The sequence below is a fragment of the Lepidochelys olivacea genome (genome assembly GCF_965140295.1).
Source record: "Lepidochelys olivacea isolate rLepOli2 genome assembly, chromosome: 10".
NCBI lineage: Eukaryota > Metazoa > Chordata > Testudines > Cheloniidae > Lepidochelys > Lepidochelys olivacea.
The window spans coordinates 54017463-54035629 of NC_140420.1; the positions used below are offsets into that span (position 1 = coordinate 54017463).

The window sequence follows — 18167 nt, forward strand, 5'->3', positions numbered from 1 at the left end:
GGTGCACCACCGGAGCAATGGTTCGCCTCCCGCGCCTTATGGTACGCCTGCCTCAGCTCCTTTATCTTCACTCTGCACTGCTGCATGTCTTGATCATAGCCCTTTTCGAGAAAAGCCTCAAGAAATTTGCCCATATGTGTCCCGATTTCTGTGGGTCATTTGCAGTTGCGACTGAACAGACTCCTTTCCCCATATACCGATCAGATCCAACAGCTTACCAGTGGTCCAAGCAGGAGTGCGGTTGGTGGAATGGCAAGCCATGCTTACCTGGGAAGCCACCAAAGAGGAAATTATATTTAAAATTCTCGGGGCTTGCAAGGGGGAGGGGTGGGTTGGCGGCTGCAGGGCAGCGGAGTTCAAACCGCTGACCAGAGCAGCAGCATGGGAATTGTCGGACACTTTCTGGAGGCCAATAAAATTGGGGGCGGGGGGAGGCGTTGTATGTACACTGGCTGTTTGTTAACAATAAAGGGAGGGGAAAAGACAAAAGTCTCTCGCAGGTGTGGAAATTTTGGGCGACAAAACTTGCCAGCATAGACAAGCCTGTAGAGTCAGTCGATGTAATGAGGTTGATGCAGTGTCAGTGTAGACGCTGAGTTGCTTACATCGACTGTTACTGGCTTTCAGGAGTTGTCCCACAATGCCCAACAATGGCAGTGTGCATCCTCGCCAAGAGCATTTCTATCAACTGTACTGTCAACACAAGGAGTTAAGCTTACAAAAACACAAGAGTTTAGTAGCTGTGGTAGCTGTGTGCTGATGTAAGTTAATTCAACATAATTTTGTAGTATAGACATGACCTAAGCTAGAGAGCTTGTCTCTCTGAGTAACAGCAGTTGGTCCAATAAATGATATTACCTTACCCATTTTGTGTCTGTAATACCTGGGACCAACGTGGCTACAACATTGTATACATAAGTAGCAGACAGCAGATGAGGAAATGAGGCCTCATCCATAGTGAAGACATTTCCAGAACAAAGAGGACCTGTGTTTTGTGATTGGCTCTCTCATCTAGATATCCAGTGTAACATGTTATTATATGTGATGTCTCCTGGAAAAGTGGAGTTGATCCAGTACAAATAATTACCACATTTTTCTTCTTTTGAAGTCAGTGGTGAAACTCTCATCAGTCCTAGGATATGACTAAATTTAGATGTGTCTAAATATAGATGGGGGAGTGGTGTTATAACACCATTGTTCTATTAATTATGATTAAGATTGCAAGTTTGTCATGGAGGTTATGGAAGTCAGGATTCTTGGACCTCCATGTCTTCTGCAGCGGCCAGTGTGCCTGGCCCAGAGGAAGCTCAGGCAGCCTCTGCACCAGGTACGCTGGTCGCTGCTAGGTCAGTCCCGGGCCACCGCACACCCCCCACCCCAGCAACAATGTTTGGGTGTGGGAGGGGGCAGGAGGTTGGGGCGTGGGACGGGGTGAGGCGGGCTCTGGGTGGTACTTACCTGGGGGTCTCCCCAGAAGTGGCGACATCCCCCGTGCTTAGCTGCTAAGCAGAGGTGTGGCAAGGCAGCTCCACCTGCAGGCACCACTCCCACAGCTCCCATTGGCCGTGGTTCCCGGAGCCCCCCAGGTAGGTGCTGCCCAGAGCCCGTCCCATGCCCCAACCCTCCGTGCCCTCCCACACCCAAACTCTGCTGCTGGGGGTGGTGCAGAGCCGGGTAGGGAGCCTGCCAGCCCCACCAGCACCAGCAGGGATCCCAGGCTGCAAGCCACTGCCTGTCCCCCTCTTCCCCCTGCACGCAGCCAGGCTGCCTTCCCCCAGCACCCGCAGGGCCCCCGGGCACCATCCCCCCACAAGTTTTATTCACAGGTATTTTTAGTAACAGTCATGGACAGGTCAGGGGCCATGAATTTTTGTTTACTGCCTGGGACCTGTCCTTGACTTTTAGTAAAAGTACCTGTGAATAAAACTTAGCCTTAATTATGATGTATTTTGTCCAATGATTGGAAATCTTAAGGTCTTCCATGACTGTCAGCATCAGTTTTCTCAAATACAAGTCTTCATGTGAAAAGTGTAAATTGTTTCACTTATTACTTTTCTTTCAGACATAAAGAAGAAAATGTAGAGGCATCAATAAACTCTGTAGAAGATGCAAAATCATTTAACACACAGGCTGCAGCTCAAGCTGAGGAGGAAGTTAAACCCACAGCTGATGATAATCCTTTTCCAGAGCCCAGAATCCCGTATCCTTATGTCTCTAGTCTAACTGAGAAGGAGCAGAAAACATATTTATATCTAATGACTAAGTTTTCAAAAAACCCTGCATCCTACCAATTTACTGCAACATATCAAAGAGAATATTCCCAGTATTTGGTAAGCGTTAAAATTGTTTTTCTCCTAATATTCCTTGTTGTAATAATCCAAGGGAAATTTTCTAAAAATCGTTTGATAAAAATGTGATTGTAATAATTATAAGTCCTTAAACATTTCCAATTTCCGACATGTTTTATCTCCCCAACAATGAAATTTGATTTTTTTTTAAAGATAACTAAAAATGTACATTGTTGTTTTACTGAGGCTTTTTTAGGATAGTTGATGTCATGTTACTCTAAAAACATAGTTGAATAGTTGCCTTGATGCCTCCTGGCTTTCCTGTCCTTAAGTCAGTTGCTATGATGGTAGTTATTGGAGAAATGAAAGTGATGAATTGACCATAAAATAAGTAGTAAGTGGAGGACACACATGTAGAATTTCATAATGTCATGGACAAATATTTTAACTGTATTAGAAGTTAGATGCATCATGACGGCTCTGTCCTTCTGTGGCGGGTGGTGGAGGCCCTGCCACATCCCGCCCCAGAAAAGGATAGTAGAGAGGTCCCTCAAGCTGTCCTACAGCAGCTGTGTGGGAAGCAGCCAATCAGGGCCCAGCAGGCTAGTATAAGAAGAGCTGCAGGGCCAGAGCAAGATCAGTTCCCTGTTAGAGCTGGAGGAGAGTGGATGCTCTGTCTGTCTGGCTGAGAGAGCTGCAGGACCTCGGGCAGAGCAATGCTGGCAGAGGTCTGGGGGGAGGACACAAAGGAGCTCCAGCCTGGCTCCAGACCTGGTAGGTCTTCAAATATGTTAAGGACTGTTATAAAGAGAATGGTGATCAATTGTTCTCCATGTCCACTGGTAGGACAAGAAATTATGGGTTTAGTCTGTAGCAAGGGATATTTAGATTTGATATCAGAAAAAAACATTCTGACCATAAAGATAGGTAAGCACTTCTGTGGGAGGTTGTGGAATTCCCATCATTGGGGGTTTTTCAGGTTAGAGACACTGCTGCAGTGGTCTAGGTGTACTTGATCCTGCCTCTCAAGGTTCCTTCCAAGCCCACATTTCTATGATTCTATATGCTGATTATATCTTAGGCTGCATCCCGTAATACAAGACTAACTCATTAACACCATTGGAAACCTTCATGTTGACCTTCAGTACTTGCTATAGCACGTAGTCTACTCACTGGAGTAGAAATGCACAAATATTCACTCTTTTAGTTATTCTGAGCAAAAATGTTCTAGACAATGAGCTACTGTATTTCTTTCCCATGCTGGCTGGATGCATCCAGAGCTTTGGAGCAGAGCCCAGAGCTGGAGTGCGGAGCAGCTCCGGAGCAGTGGAGCTGCAGGTTTTTGCCTGGAGCTGGAGCAGAGCCGGAGCACAGCTCCAAAGCCCTGGGTGCATCATTAGATATGAGTCCTGTAAGTGGCATTAACTGATTGATTGGCTGGGGCTGTTGCTCCGTTACATTGATGGTCTTGTGGTTCTTTATTTATGGCAATTCCATTCTCTTATGCTGTGACAATGGATATATCTACACTAGAAAAATTAGTACCCATTTTTTTCAGCAACAGGGCTAGCGTGCTATTGTTAGTAGCATTGTAAGTGCTAATGTAGACAGGGCTCGTGTCAACTTGCTCTGACAATGCCTGTGCATCATGCTCCTTGGTTAAACTAATATTTGTTGCAGGAAGGAAGCTTCTTTTCTTAAGGAAATAGGCTCCCATTCTGTAATATTATTTTGTATTGACTTCAGTGGAGGTGTACCAAGATCTAGCAGTGTAGAATATCTAGTGAGATCTGGGCCATAATGTCTTCAGTTCTTCACCAAGATACCTGCATTGCCTTTCTAGACATGTCACTTCTTGTGTGATTTAAATAACCTACTGGATGCTTTGTAAATATGCAATAAGGGTTTACCTTTACAATTACAGTTAAGTTATGGGGGGGGGTTATTTTTTGTTTTTTCTTGCTATCTTCAAAATTTGACTCTCTTTTTTTGTCGTCTTTCTTGTTTCAGCAAATGAAAGAATTTCTGAACAGTGAAATTGCAGAATTTTTGAAGTTTGCACAAAATGCAGCCAAGAGTTGCGTTCAGGATTATGATACCATCTCTGAGGATGCACTGCTTTATACTGAGGTAACAGAAATGTTTGTGCATTCATTCATTGAATAAATAGATGAAAATATTCGGGGGGGAAATAACATACTAGCCAGGGATGAGCAGATGTGCAGAGTATAAATTCAGTAAACTGAGGTAATTGAATATAAATAAAGAAATGTAGTTTGTCATCAGTGAAGCATGCAGTGTCCCTTCGGCAGCAGCTGGGGCTCCCCCGTTAGGTAGGCCCATCGAACCATCACCTTGACAAGCCCTACCTCCCTACACCTGGACCCCTCTGACAAGCCCCCCCACACCCAATCCCCATCCCACTGAGCCCCAGCCAGCTGCACCTAGACCCCAACCCCATCAAGCCCCACCCCCCAGCACTGGACTGCCTCCACTAAACCTCCCCCCTCCCAAACCCCATCTCCCCCAACCCAGACCCCCATGCTGAGCCCCAACCACCTGCAGAAACCCATTGCCCCTGCACCCGGAACCCCCCAACGAGCCCCTGTGTATTCAGATCTCCCACTGAGCCTCCCGCACCCAGATTGCCCCACCACAGAAACCTCTCACACCACACCTGGATCCCCCCGCATTAAGCCCCTCCATACTTGGATCCTGTTGGGCTGAGCCTGCCAAGCCATACCTGGTGTGCCTCGCACAGTGGGGCAAGGCCCCAGGTTGTTTCTGGGGCAAGCCCAGCCCTTGCACCGTGTCAGGGTCAGGTGCAGCCTCACTGCCAAGTCCCTGTACTGCGGCAGGTGGGAGCTTCAGGGTGATCTCCCACCTTAATGCAGCCAGTGGCCAGTGCTCCCCACTGCCAGGCTGGAGCCACATTTATTTATTGACAGTTAAAATTTGCAGAATTTTAAAATGTGCATATAATTTTAATTTTTGGCACAGAATTCCCTCAGTATGAGATAAGACTTTGCTATACCTCCTTGGACCCACTCGAAATCACTATCATAGAAAAGTGAAGGCAGTGTTATCTATCTGATGTCATATGTCATAGTGAAGTAGGGTGAAGGCAGCTCTCTGTTAGGTCCCAAATATTTTCTGTTACAGTGGTACATATTCCTTTAAAACTGTTAAATAGTGAATGGCAAAAATAAGAGCATCATAAGAATATGAATGGCAAGATCTGAATTTCTGCCTTATTCCTGTACTAATTTGCAATGGGAGCAGACATGTGGGGGACCCTGAATATGAAGTTGGCAAATATAAATTTTAATTAGAAGTTTTTTTATTTGTTAGAGATGAAGTGGAGAAAGTACTAATAAAATAAAACATTTTGATAATTGTGTATATTTCTAGTAGTGACTTACCTTGACGTGAAATAGTCTATTATTGTGTTAGAATGGTAAACTCTTCCAGATGGAAAATGTGTTACTTTCTGTCTTATAGCACAGAGCACTGTCTCAGTCCACACATCATAATAATTACAATATTTCTTAGTGAGTAGTTACTTCAGCTAAACTTGGTAATAAGGCTGATCTTATTTCACCTTAACATTTTCTTGCTTTGCAGTTTCTCGTACACAAGACAGATTTGTTCTGTAGTTGAGAAATAGTTTGGGTAGACACAATTATTAGAATCCTGTTCTACATTATAGCTTTAGTGTTGTTTCAGAAAAGAAACAATAAGGAATAAAAACATAGATTTGTTTAAAATTGAGATTAGCCTTAATTTGTTCTCTACCCTTGTTATATATTGTCTATTGTTGCAGTTTGTGTCCATTTTTTTTTTTTAAACAGAGGACCCTACATCTGGTCACAAAATGTGGCCTCATTCCTCCATGTCCTCTAGTCTGTGATTTATATTTAACAAAATTACTTGACTCCAGTCATCTTTGAAGCAGCAATTGTGGACAGAGAATGGAATAATTTTTAGTTGGTGCAAGTAATGAATTACTAAAGTCCATGAGTACGTGATGTGAAATTAGTGTAATTTTTTTCCGCGTCCAGGGTTCACATGCAAATGAATGTGTTTCCACAGGGGACATTCCCTTCCTCTTTACCCTTGCATCCTTCACCTGAAACCTACATAAAATAGATACCATGAAAAAGGAATTATTAAGGGTGTTTCAGAGTCCAACTAGAAGGCTGAGCCTCCAAAGAAAGTTGCTTATTTGCTGAGAGAAAGACTTAACTAGTTCAATGCAAACTGATTGGCCGAAACATGTATTTACAGATTGGTATCTGAATAAAAACCTTATTTTTAAGTACTCCTTATGCCTTCATATACTGTATTAACAGTGATCATTACAGCTCCATAGACTAAATGTATTAGTAGTAATAAGTATTTATTTGCGTTCTACATAAAACTCCAAAAGTTTTCTGAGAGCTTTTCCCTCTCTGTGCTAATTCCAGTACAGCAGAACAACAAACGTTACCTATGGATCTCAAATACCACGGTCACAGATGACTTAGCTGGCTTCTTGAAGAAGAAAAAAAAGACACAGATTTATTTTTTTTAAAGGCTTTTAAAATTTGGGGGGGAAAGTGTGGGAGATAGGAAGATTACCGTAATCTGTTTCCCTGATTTTGTTTATTCCTTCTTCATCCTCTGCAGAACCCCCAAAACAAGATCATAGGAACTTTTAGCCACTTTCAAAATGATAAACTCATGGTATTTTATGCAATGGAAAAACAACAGCAAAAAAAAAACAACCAAAAATAAAAACCCATTAAGCACATTTGTATCCTATACTTCTCTGTTTTGTGTTTGTACAATGCCTCGCATTCTGAGGCCCTGGTACAGGACTGGAGCATGTAGGTGCTACCACAATACAAATTATATCTGAATACGTTTGTCCACCCCATACTGTTTTTTCTTATCAAGACTGGTTTCATTTCCCTAAAACAACATTTCATCCGTACCAGTAGTCTTGGTTCTATAATACTTCCAAGCTTTCTGGATCAGAGTAATACATAACGTGGTAAAGTACCAAATGCTTTTATGATAAATTACAGAATATACTTTCTTCTCTTCTCTTCTGGCAATTGATTAATTTAGTTAGATTGTTCAGAGTACTGATCTAGACAATCCTTTCTTAAATAAACCCATACTGAGCTCTGCTTTTAATACTTTTCACACTTATAGATGTTTTAATTCTTTATCATTGTTTCCAATATCTTTTCCCTTGGGAACAAGGCCGGCAGATGTTTAATTTTTCTCTATCCTCCCTTGATACCTTCCTAAATATGGAAAACTAAATTAGTTCTTTTAATACTGCCTCCAGTCTTAAAACCAATGTATAACTTAGCCAAAAGCTTTCATATTCCCTTCCTAGTTCCTTCAGAATGTAATTTTTCCAAGTTTGGCATGTTTCCACCTTTTATAATTATAATGGCTTAATTATCTACTTTCAGCAACCGCAAAGCCTTTTTCACACACACCCCATGCAGAGAATCATGTCCCATTATCTGATAGCATCTTATTTTCTGCTACCTTTATAAAGAACTCAGAGCTCTGGAAAAATTAGGGGATTAATGATGTAGTCTCGCGCATTTTACAGTTGAAGAAACTGAGGCCTCAGAAATCTAAGACCAGCCTGAAAATGTGGTCCTTATACAAACTCCTGTTTTTGTAGCTGCAAATGGGTAAGTGCAGTTAAGGTTATTTAGTAGTTTCAGTACCTGATTTTTGGGAAAATCAAATACTTAGGCTTCCAAGACCTTAATTGCGTTTGTGCCCACAATTTGTGGATATTTTTGAAGACCAATTTTTAAAAATCTGGACTCAGTGATTTGCCAAGGATCACACAGGGACTCAGTGCCAGATCCAAGAATAGAATCTACATCTTGTGACTTCCATTCCTGTCTCTTAACCACAAGATATTCCCTTTGTCTCTCTAGGTTCCTATCTCTTCCTCCATCACAGTGTTATATGAGCGCCTACACACCTCATAGAGTTCATAGAAGTTCATCGAATATCAGGGTTGGAAGGAACCTCAGGAGGTCATCTAGTCCAATCCCCTCCTCAAAGCAGGACCAATCCCCAATTTTTGCCCCAGATCCCTAAGTGGCACCCTCAAGGATTGAACTCATAACCCTGGGTTTAGCAGGCCAATGCTCAAACCACTGAGCTATCCCTCCCCACCTCCTTTTTGGGGCAGTGCTTTTAAAACAAACAACAAGCAGCCTTCTACCAACCTCAATTTTTCCTTTTTCCTCTTGTCACAAACTGTTAAACTGAATTCTAAAGAAGAATAAAGAAATATTTTTAACAAATCTATTCACAGAAATGGATGAAATATGCATTCTTTCTCATAGCTGAAAATACAGGCAGATGTAACTTTTGCAGCAGCATTCTAATTTTTATGAAACTGTTATGGTATTGATACATAGGCTTTGTAACATCCTTTTTTGTTTTTTTCCCCCTTTAGCAATTTTTACGTGCTTGTATTGGACATGTGAAGAAGTACCCTGAATTCTACATTCTCCATGAAATCACCAGTATCATGGGAGGCAAATTTAGCACAGAGTTGACCTTAAAGCTGGAGAAAAAACTACTTGCATTGGTAACATCTCTCTCTCTCTCTCTAAGTTCAGATATTATTTTCTGATAACCTGAATTAAACATGCATTACATTATGTAATGCTACATTGATTGAGATCATTCTTCCATGCTTGGACTATAGGTTACAACTTGCATTGCTTTGCTAATAACTAAATTATTTTGGAGACTGGAAGGTAACCGTTCTGTATGAATATTTTTAAAATATGAGAATCTTACATTTTTAGAGGGAATTTATATAAACAATCAAAATGCCAACACTGATGCCAATAAATGTCTGATGCTGCTTTATTTTATTCAAGGGAAAGGCAAGATTTCTTAAAATATTGTCACCTGCCATGCATACGCAACTACAGCTATCCGTAGATTATAAAACTGTAGCATCTGTTGCAACTCCAGAACAGAGAGCTTCTGCTATGCATAATGTGAGTAACTATTGTTGTTATAATGTATGTAATAATGTAATTCACATCATTCTTTTTAGTGGTGTATGATCAATGTAGCGTTTCTGTTACAACAATCATCCTCCCATTTTTAAAGTTTGAAATAGCACTAACCGCCTGATCCGATGCTCACTGCAGTAAATTCCGTTCACTTCAATAGACGTTGGATGAGGCCCTTAGAATGTGACATGCCAGCTATCTGTAACCTCTAATGAATTTAGATAGAGCTATTGTTTACAAGTACTCTGGTTAAGGATCTAGTTTTGTATTCATTTTAAAATTATCTTTTTTTTTAATTAAAATATCAATATATATGTAATGAAAAGAGTTTGATTATACAAAAAAATTAGTTTACAAAGGATTTTTTTTTCTCCTTATGGAATTTATTTGTCACAGAATGTGAACTCCGTGTTTGAGTTAAATAGTTTATTAGGCTATATGCTAGATTATTTCCTGAAAAGATATCTTAAATTATTACTAGTATCCTTACATAAAGTGATAAGAAGCAGTTGTCTCCTATCACAAATGCCATGTGATGTGGCTTTTTTAAAAAAATACGTATTCTACATAACTTGTTGTACACTAATATAGGAGCTATGTTCATAAGTTATGCATTGACCATTCAAGAGACACAGAGATTTTGGAGGGTTGGGGCTTGGAAATGTCTGAGTTGCAAGAGAAGTCAGGATGAAACCATTAACATGTCCCATGGTTCATCAAAGGGTAGTCCTGCTGCTGTGAACTACATATAGTTCACTGGCAAGAACCTTGAAAGAAAGGAAGAAATAGCTAGTGGTTCCTCCTTCCTCACATTTTTGTACTGTCCTGAACTGCTCTTGAGTTCCCCACATTGCCAATTCTGATCATTCCAGCTCTCATCATCTCATCACCCCATGCCTCCCATTACAATATCCTCATGCTTGTGTAGACGCACAAGCATAATTCATGGCAAGTTTCATAATCTTAATTCTGCATTTCTTGCGTTTATCATATTTGGATTTTGTGTTTAACATTCTTGAAAGGTAATATTTACTCAGATCACTGATGTGTGCCTGCATATTTAACTTCACCATAATTTTTTTTTGTGTTGGAACTGCTAATGCTATTTCTGGGCCCATAAGGTGATGACATCTTCTAAATGTCAAGGATACAAGAGAATCCTATGATATTCTAATGAACAAGAAGAGTGATGCTCCATTAGTTGAAATTGACTCTTCAGTGTGTTGTGTTATATGCTTGTATTTGTGATTTATCTGACTCAAAGTACTAACTGTGTGTGTGAGAGAGAGAGATGTGGGGGGAGTTGTTTTGTTTTAAGTGTCATGCAGCTGTTTATTGCTTTTCTTTGTTCCCTTTTTTCCTGGTAATTTTTTGTGCTACAATATGTATGTATAGGATGCAGAGAACACTTCTAGGGTCTTGCCTTAAAGTTTCTTTGATTCTGAACTCGAACGTTAATGTTGTGTTTGAATATTTGTTTTCAAATATTTTTTATTCAGTAATCTAAAAAAAACTGGATATTTTAATTAACTTGTTTTTGCTTGTTAATATTTAAAATGTCATTGTTTATTTCTTTTTTTTTATTAATTTGTTTTAGGACATTAGTTTGGATCCAAATGCTGAAAAGCTTGCTTTAAAATATTGTCCACAAGTAGTTTTAAATAGTCAGTCATTATTTACTTTGTTGAATAATCATGGACTAAACTACAAGGAACAGTGGGAAATACCAGTTTCTGTTAAAATGATCCCTGTTGCAGGTACAGTATGTTTTGTTCACGGGGTTTGTGGTTTTTATAGTCACCTTTCCAGAGGTACACAGAGAAGAGAATTTCAAAATCCTAATTGTCCAAATAGTCTTTCCCTACATATGCATACTTATGCTTATACATTGATTCCCTGTAACACTATGAATTATTAGCCAAATATGTGCTTCTGTTTTCATTGTTATAAGATTACTTAGGTGTTTCTTTTGCACCGCACCGCTATCTTGTAGCTTAGGATTCTTTTTAATGGTCTGAGATCTAACTTCTCAGTAATCATACTACACGTTAACCCTTCCACTTAATTAATCTAAGTGTGCAGGAAACATTTACAAGTTACAAAACCAGCTTTGTTTCTTAATGAGGGAATGGTGATTGTGTTTCAGATAGAGCATTCAGGCTTTTTAAGTTTTGTCAAATCAGTTTGCATAAACACACACCGGCCAACAAAAAGAAGACAAGAGAAGGGAAAAATAAGAAAATAGTACTCCTTTTCTGGTCTGGTGGTAGATGGGGATAGTCATTTTAGACAGTTTCATGGTGGGGTTATGGCTCTTTCCTTAGGCATACAGAGTCTGGTCCATGTAAATTCTCTGATTGAAAAGGGTGGATTAGAGGCACAATCTCATAGCTAGATGTAGTTTCCCCCTCTTTCCTGGTGACAGGAACCAGTGGCACTGCCATCAGAATGTTCAGGCAAAACCAAGTCTATCACCTAGAGTTCATTGGTAAAATCTGAGAAATTCCTTGACTTCAAGTCTATAGGCATGGCATTCATGACTGGCATCAGAAAATAAAGAAAAGCAAAGGGAAAAAATGAACACAAAATAAAACCAACAAAAGCAGAGAGAGAGATGAGCTTAGGCCCTTTTGGGTTACTCTGGTTTTTAGACTTGATTGGCCCATAGAAAATTACTCGGCGTTCACAACAGTCTTTCTGGAAGTTTCTAGTAGCTTTTCTAACTGATTTAGGAGCCTAAATCTCAATTTCAGAGAGGATTTAAGCACTTTTTGGCTTCCAAGTGTTTAAATCTTTTTTGAAAATGAGACTGAGCCCTGGTTGATACTACAGAGTTAGGTTGACGTAAGGCAGCATATATCAACCTAGCTCTGTAAGCGTCCACAGTAAAATGTAGCTCCTTTCTATGTAATTCACCCACTACAACGATTTAATAACTCTACCTTCGTGAGAAGTGTAGTGCTTAGGTCAATTATAGTTAGGTTGATGCAGTGTCAGTGTAGATACTGCGTTGCTTATGTCGACTGCAGCTGCATTTCAGAAGCCTTCCCGCAATGCACCACGCTGACAGTTAAATCAGTGCAAGCGCTGCTGGTGAGCACATACATCACTGACACAAGGAGCGTAGTGTGGACATGCAAAAGCAATTTAATTACTGCGGTGACTGTATGTTAACGTAACTTAGGTTGACTTAATTTTGTAATGTTGTCATACCTTTAGGCTCCTGAATCAGTTAAGTGTTGCAATGATGTGTGCACTAAATGCCTAAATACCTTTAAAAGTTTAGGCCTAAATCAAATACACTCACTCTGTTAGAAGTAACCCAAGTCAATTGTTCCTATTGTCATGACCAATCTCAGTGTTTAAAACATTGGTTTTCAGCCTGTGGTCTGCGGACCTTGGGGGTCCACAGACTGCCTAAGATTTCCACCTTCATTAAAAAATTTTTAATAAATTTTATAATAAAAAAAGGTTGAGAACCACTGGTTTAAAACAAAAGATTACTTCATACATGTGGCACACCTATCATTTCAGTGTCACTTTTGAAAGTCTACAGGATTTGTTCTTCTCAAGAGTATGTATGTTGCTCTTCCTTGCAAATGAACACCTACAAAAATGATGTTCCAAAACTTGAGAATTTTTGAATTTTTGACTCAGATATTGTGTGTTTCCAGTGTGTTTGATCATTTTGAAAAGCAAAAACCAATGACTTAAAATGGATTAATCAATATACCCAGACATACTGTAATCAGATTAAAAAATAAAACAAAACATGGATGTGATTTAACACCTCATATCATCTTCAGTGAATATGGTTTAATGTGTATCTGATATATTTTTGTCAACTGTAAAAGTGCAGTTATGGTCAACAAATTGACTGTAAAAATGGCACACCTTAATATCTCCAGTGTGTTTACTGTGTACTTATTTTTCTGACTGAAATATTTTTTTCCACCTGTTAGCCCTGGGGCCCTGGGAGACAAAGCTGGTTTCTAATCTAGTTCACACATCAACAACAGAATTATTTCATTTCAGTTATATAACATTTATTACTGTCATGGTGACCTATATCAAATGTAGCAACACTATACACCAATACGTATCTCAGATAATTCCGTTAAGTGAAAGCTATTAACTATATCAAAGAACAGCAAGACTCCTTCTGATGAAGCAGAAGGGGGTGGGAAGAAGAATCTTGTGATATTATTTGAAAGATGCCATCCCATCTCATAAAAGCCATTAGTTGTCTCAGAATTACATTTCAGTGTTGTACCATGATCTGCATGTTTGGGTTTTTCTTTCATTTAAAAACAAAGTCAGGGAGCATGAAAATTCAGCTATTTTTATAGCTGTGATTTTGGTGCTTCAGGAGGAAGCAGCCGTCTAGGATGCAGGTATCATGGCCTTTCTGCTCAATATTATTATGCTTTTCAGTTAAAAATCCGTTCAGTTAATATAGTTTAGCTGGAGTTATTAATTTATTCCATAAATTCATTGAAGGAAAACATGAGGCAGTTTTCTATAATAATCTGGAAATGAGCCAAGAAGGAAATTTCTTTTTCTGTAAAGGAAAAAAGGTCCAGTTTCATGGCAATTATCATAAAAAGTAAACTTTAAAAAAATCAGCTACTGAAGTTACTTCTCTGTTCTTAAGGAGAGAAACTGATAGTTTTTTAGACCTTGTCCTACCTTGTTACTGAGAATAGTAACAATCTCTAGAGATATTGCAATTAACATTGAGTTTGGACACACTATTTTATATCACATTATTGCAGTGAAATGCCCTCCTTGTGTTTTAAAATTGTAAGCTGTGCTCTTTGTGAAGTAAGTAAATGTGTTCCTTGCAAATTTTATAAATTATAGTAATGTAGGGATGGTATAGAAGAATTAACTGTATAATAAGAGAGCTTCAGAAAAACATTCACCTATAGTTTCATAAAACAAATTAGTAAAAACTTCCTGGAATTGAAAGGGCCAGTGTTACAATGTACTGTTCTATAAATAAGTTAGGTTAGTAGAAGAAACTCCTGCCAGTAGAAAACACAAAAAACTTGTAGTTTAGTCTAAACTAGGTGGTCAAGCGATTTAAAAAAAAAAAAGTAATTGCGTCTCAATCGTGCAATTTTAAAAAAAGTAATCACATTTTAATCGTGCTGTTGAACAATAATAGAATACCATTTATTTAAATATTTGTGGGTGTTTTCTACATTTTCAAATATATTGATTTCAGTTACAACACAGAATACAAAGTGTACAGTGCTCAGTTTATATTTATTTTTGCATACAAGTATTTGCACTGTAAAAAATCAAAAGAAATAGTATTTTTCAATTCACCTACTACAAGGACTGTAGTGCAATCTCTTTATCATGAAAGTTGAACTTACAAATGTAGAAAACAATATAAAATTTTAGAGCCTATAAGTCCACTCATTCCTACTTCTTGTTCAGCCAATGTCTTAGACAAACAAGTTTGTTTACATTTGCAAAAGATAATGCTGCCCACTTCTTGTTTACAATGGCATCTGAAAGTGAGAACAAGCATTCTCATGGCACCGTTGTAGCCGGTGTCACAAGATATTTATGTGCCAGATGTACGAAAGATTCATATGTCCCTTGATGCTTCACCCACCATTCCAGAGGACATGCGTCCATACTGATGACGGGTTCTGCTCGATAACAATCCAAAGCAGTGCGGACCGATGCATGTTCATTTTCATTATCTGAGTCAGATACCACCAGAAGAAGGTTGATTTTTCTTTTTTGGTGGTTCAGGTTCTGTAGTTTCCGCCTCGGAGTGTTGCTCTTTTAAGACTTCTGAAAGCATCGTCCACACCTCATCCCTCTCAGGTTTTGGAAGGCACTTCAGATTCTTAAACCTTGGGTCGAATGCTGTAGCTATCTTTAGAAATTTCATTTTGTTATCTTCTTTGCATCTTGTCAAATTTGCAGTGAAAGTGTTCTTAAAATGAAGAACATGTGCTGGGTCATCATCCGAGACTGCTATAACATGAAATATATGGCAGAATGCGGGTAAAACAGAGCAGGGGACGTACAGTTCTCCCCCAAGGAGTTCAGTTGCAAATTTAATTAACACTTTTTTTTAACGAGCATCATCAGCATGGAAGCATGTCTTCTCGAATGGTGGTCGAAGCATGAAGGGTCATACGAATGTTTAGCATATCTGGCACGTAAATACCTTGCAATGCCAGCTACAAAAGTGCCATGCAAATGCCTGTTCTCACTTTCTGATGACACTGTAAATAAGAAGAGGGCTGAACAAGAAGTAGGACTGGTGGACTTCTTGAAGTTTTATATTGTTTTGTTTTTTGAGTGCAGTTACGTAACAAAAAAAAAATCTACATTTGTAAGTTGCACTTTCACGACAGAGATTGCACTACAGTATTTGTATTTGTATGGGGTGAATTGAAAAATACTGTTTTTTGTTTATCATTTTGCAGTGCAAATATTTATACTCAAAAATAATATACACTTTGATTTCAATTATTACACAGAATACAATATAAATGAAAATGTAGAAAACATCCAAAATGTTTAATAAATTTCAAAACTGCTATTAATCGTGATTAATTTTATAATTGCGATTAATTTTTTTTGAGTGAATCTCCTGAGTTGACCGCGATTAATCGACAGCCCTAGTCTAAACCAACTAAGTCATGCAAATACAAATTTTTTTGTTGGCAGATGAATCTTAGCAGAAGTTTGAATATAGGCTTCCCAATTTTTTTACGTATCTACTACCTTCTGACCATTTTTTCACTTTGTTTCCTCCAGTTTGTTAAAGAAGTTAAAATGTTGTCTTGAGTCAGTGGATTGTGAATTGATGGTGATATGGAATCTCAAAATTTGGTGTGAATGAAAAAAAAAATGTATTTTCTTCAATATTTGTTGAATACCCAAGGCAAATAATTGGGAGTTAGGTGGGTAGGGAAATACTTTGTACCACCTCCCATTACAGTTGCTAACCAATTTTTACTTAGCTCGCAGTAAGCCGGGGTGTCAACCTATCCCACAGCAGTCTACTGTGCATTCTGTTCATGTTGACCCTGGTGCTGTGCACTAAAAGTTTTTTGGTGTGCTTTAATCTGCTCCCATTTCAAAGTGGGACAGATCAAAGTGCACTGCAGAATGTTTTGCTGGCAGCGCCACATGGACGCTTAGGCTATGGCTACACTACAGCGCTTTCAGTGGCATGGCTGTACCGATGTAGCTGTGCCGCCGTAGCACTACTAGTGCAGACACCCTAAGCCGAAGGGAGAGAGCTCTGCCATCAACTTAATTGCTCCAGCCCCCACAAGGGACAGGAACTATGTCAGCGGGAGAAGTTTCCTCCTGGCACTTAGGTCAGTATAACTTAACGTCGCTTATGTTTCTCAAGGATGTGAGTAACTTATACTGACTTAAGCTGCAGTGTGTACGTAGCTTTAGTGTGCAGTGAGCTGGGTGCAGGTTAGATTCACACCCCAGCTTGCTGTAAAATAAGTGTTCATGTAGACAAGCCGTGATAATGGGAGTTCCATACCAGGGAGGGAGTTGGCAAGAGGGGATTGGAAGGAGTGAATACAAATATTTGCTTCATATACAAATACATGAAATTTGCAAACTGTCTAATCTGTAACTGCATTGACTCAATGCATACCTATTTGATGGTTTTCACTTTAATCTGTAGAATGCTAAATTAACACTTTATCACTTAAAGGGCTCTCATCATGTGTGATGTTATCAAGAGGGTGGTCTTATTCTCTGAAATAACCAAACTCTTGAGTATACTTTTTTTGTTTAAAGTGTGTGTCTTACCTTCAAATGATTTTGTAAAGATTAATTTCACTGATTCCCCCCCCCCCCCGTAAAATTAACTACATTTTCAAGGGTATCTCCATTGTCTTCAGATTAAGTTGTCTATGATATGAATGTTGCACTTAAGACAAAGTCTAAAAATAGGAGGGCATTACAACTGACTGTGGCTAAGGATATAGTTTAGGTTGCTGAACATTCCTTGCTGGTAATGAGACATGAAATGGAAAAAAACAAGCTTGACGCTCAGAGCCGTGGATCAGTTTGTGAGGCTGGCAGTTGGAGAAAATATCTTTTTTTATTTGCAAACTGAACATACTTGATATGGGAATCGGTGAGATATAATGAATATGAGACCCCAAAATGCTAATTTTACAAATTAACTTTTCAGGATAGAACTGCACTTTTAAATAGTATGTGAAACTGAAGTAAGCTGTCAACCTATTGCATATTACTGCCATGGGAACCTGATAAATTTCACTTCTCCTAGATGTATTTGTTCCCCAACGAATAAGCAATAGAAACGAATTATTTTTTTTTCACCCTTTTTAATTTGACTGTAAAATGGTTTTGAATACAAGTCAGAGGAACGAAGTTTAATATTTAAATTACCTAATGATTTTTCTTTAGAGTATGGGAAACGTAAACCCTGTCCTTCTCTTAAAAGGTGCCAAACCAGTCAAAGTGATTTATATTGACTCACCACTCCCAAAAAAAGAGATAACTGTGAGAGAGAAGAACCAGATTTTTCATGAAATCCCGCTGGACACTCTGACTTCCAAAAATTCAATTATTCCAGTCTCTGCTGTGTTGATGGACAATCCATTTGAGGAAAAGATGTTTCAGTGGGACGTATGTAGCTGTCTGTCTTTTCAAAAATATGCTAGTTTATTTCCTTGATCTTTGTGTTCTGCAGTAATATTGCGGGGGGAACAAGGTTCTCTCCATTATTATCACTGAATTATGGAGTGAGGTTTTTTTGAATGCATCTCTCTCTTCTTAAATGCTT

At 38.9% G+C, this 18167-nt stretch overlaps 1 protein-coding gene across 1 annotated transcript in view; it reads left to right on the forward strand.

Annotated features, from left to right (window-relative positions):
• Positions 1-18167, forward strand: part of LOC311527138 (annexin A2) — a 123493-nt gene that overhangs the window by 13301 nt on the left and 92025 nt on the right. The window contains exons 3-8 of the mRNA XM_084640798.1: positions 2063-2330; positions 4299-4418; positions 8773-8907; positions 9206-9328; positions 10944-11103; positions 17826-18010. Coding sequence (XP_084496924.1) covers positions 2063-2330; positions 4299-4418; positions 8773-8907; positions 9206-9328; positions 10944-11103; positions 17826-18010 — 991 coding nt within the window. The remainder of the gene's footprint in view (positions 1-2062; positions 2331-4298; positions 4419-8772; positions 8908-9205; positions 9329-10943; positions 11104-17825; positions 18011-18167) is intronic.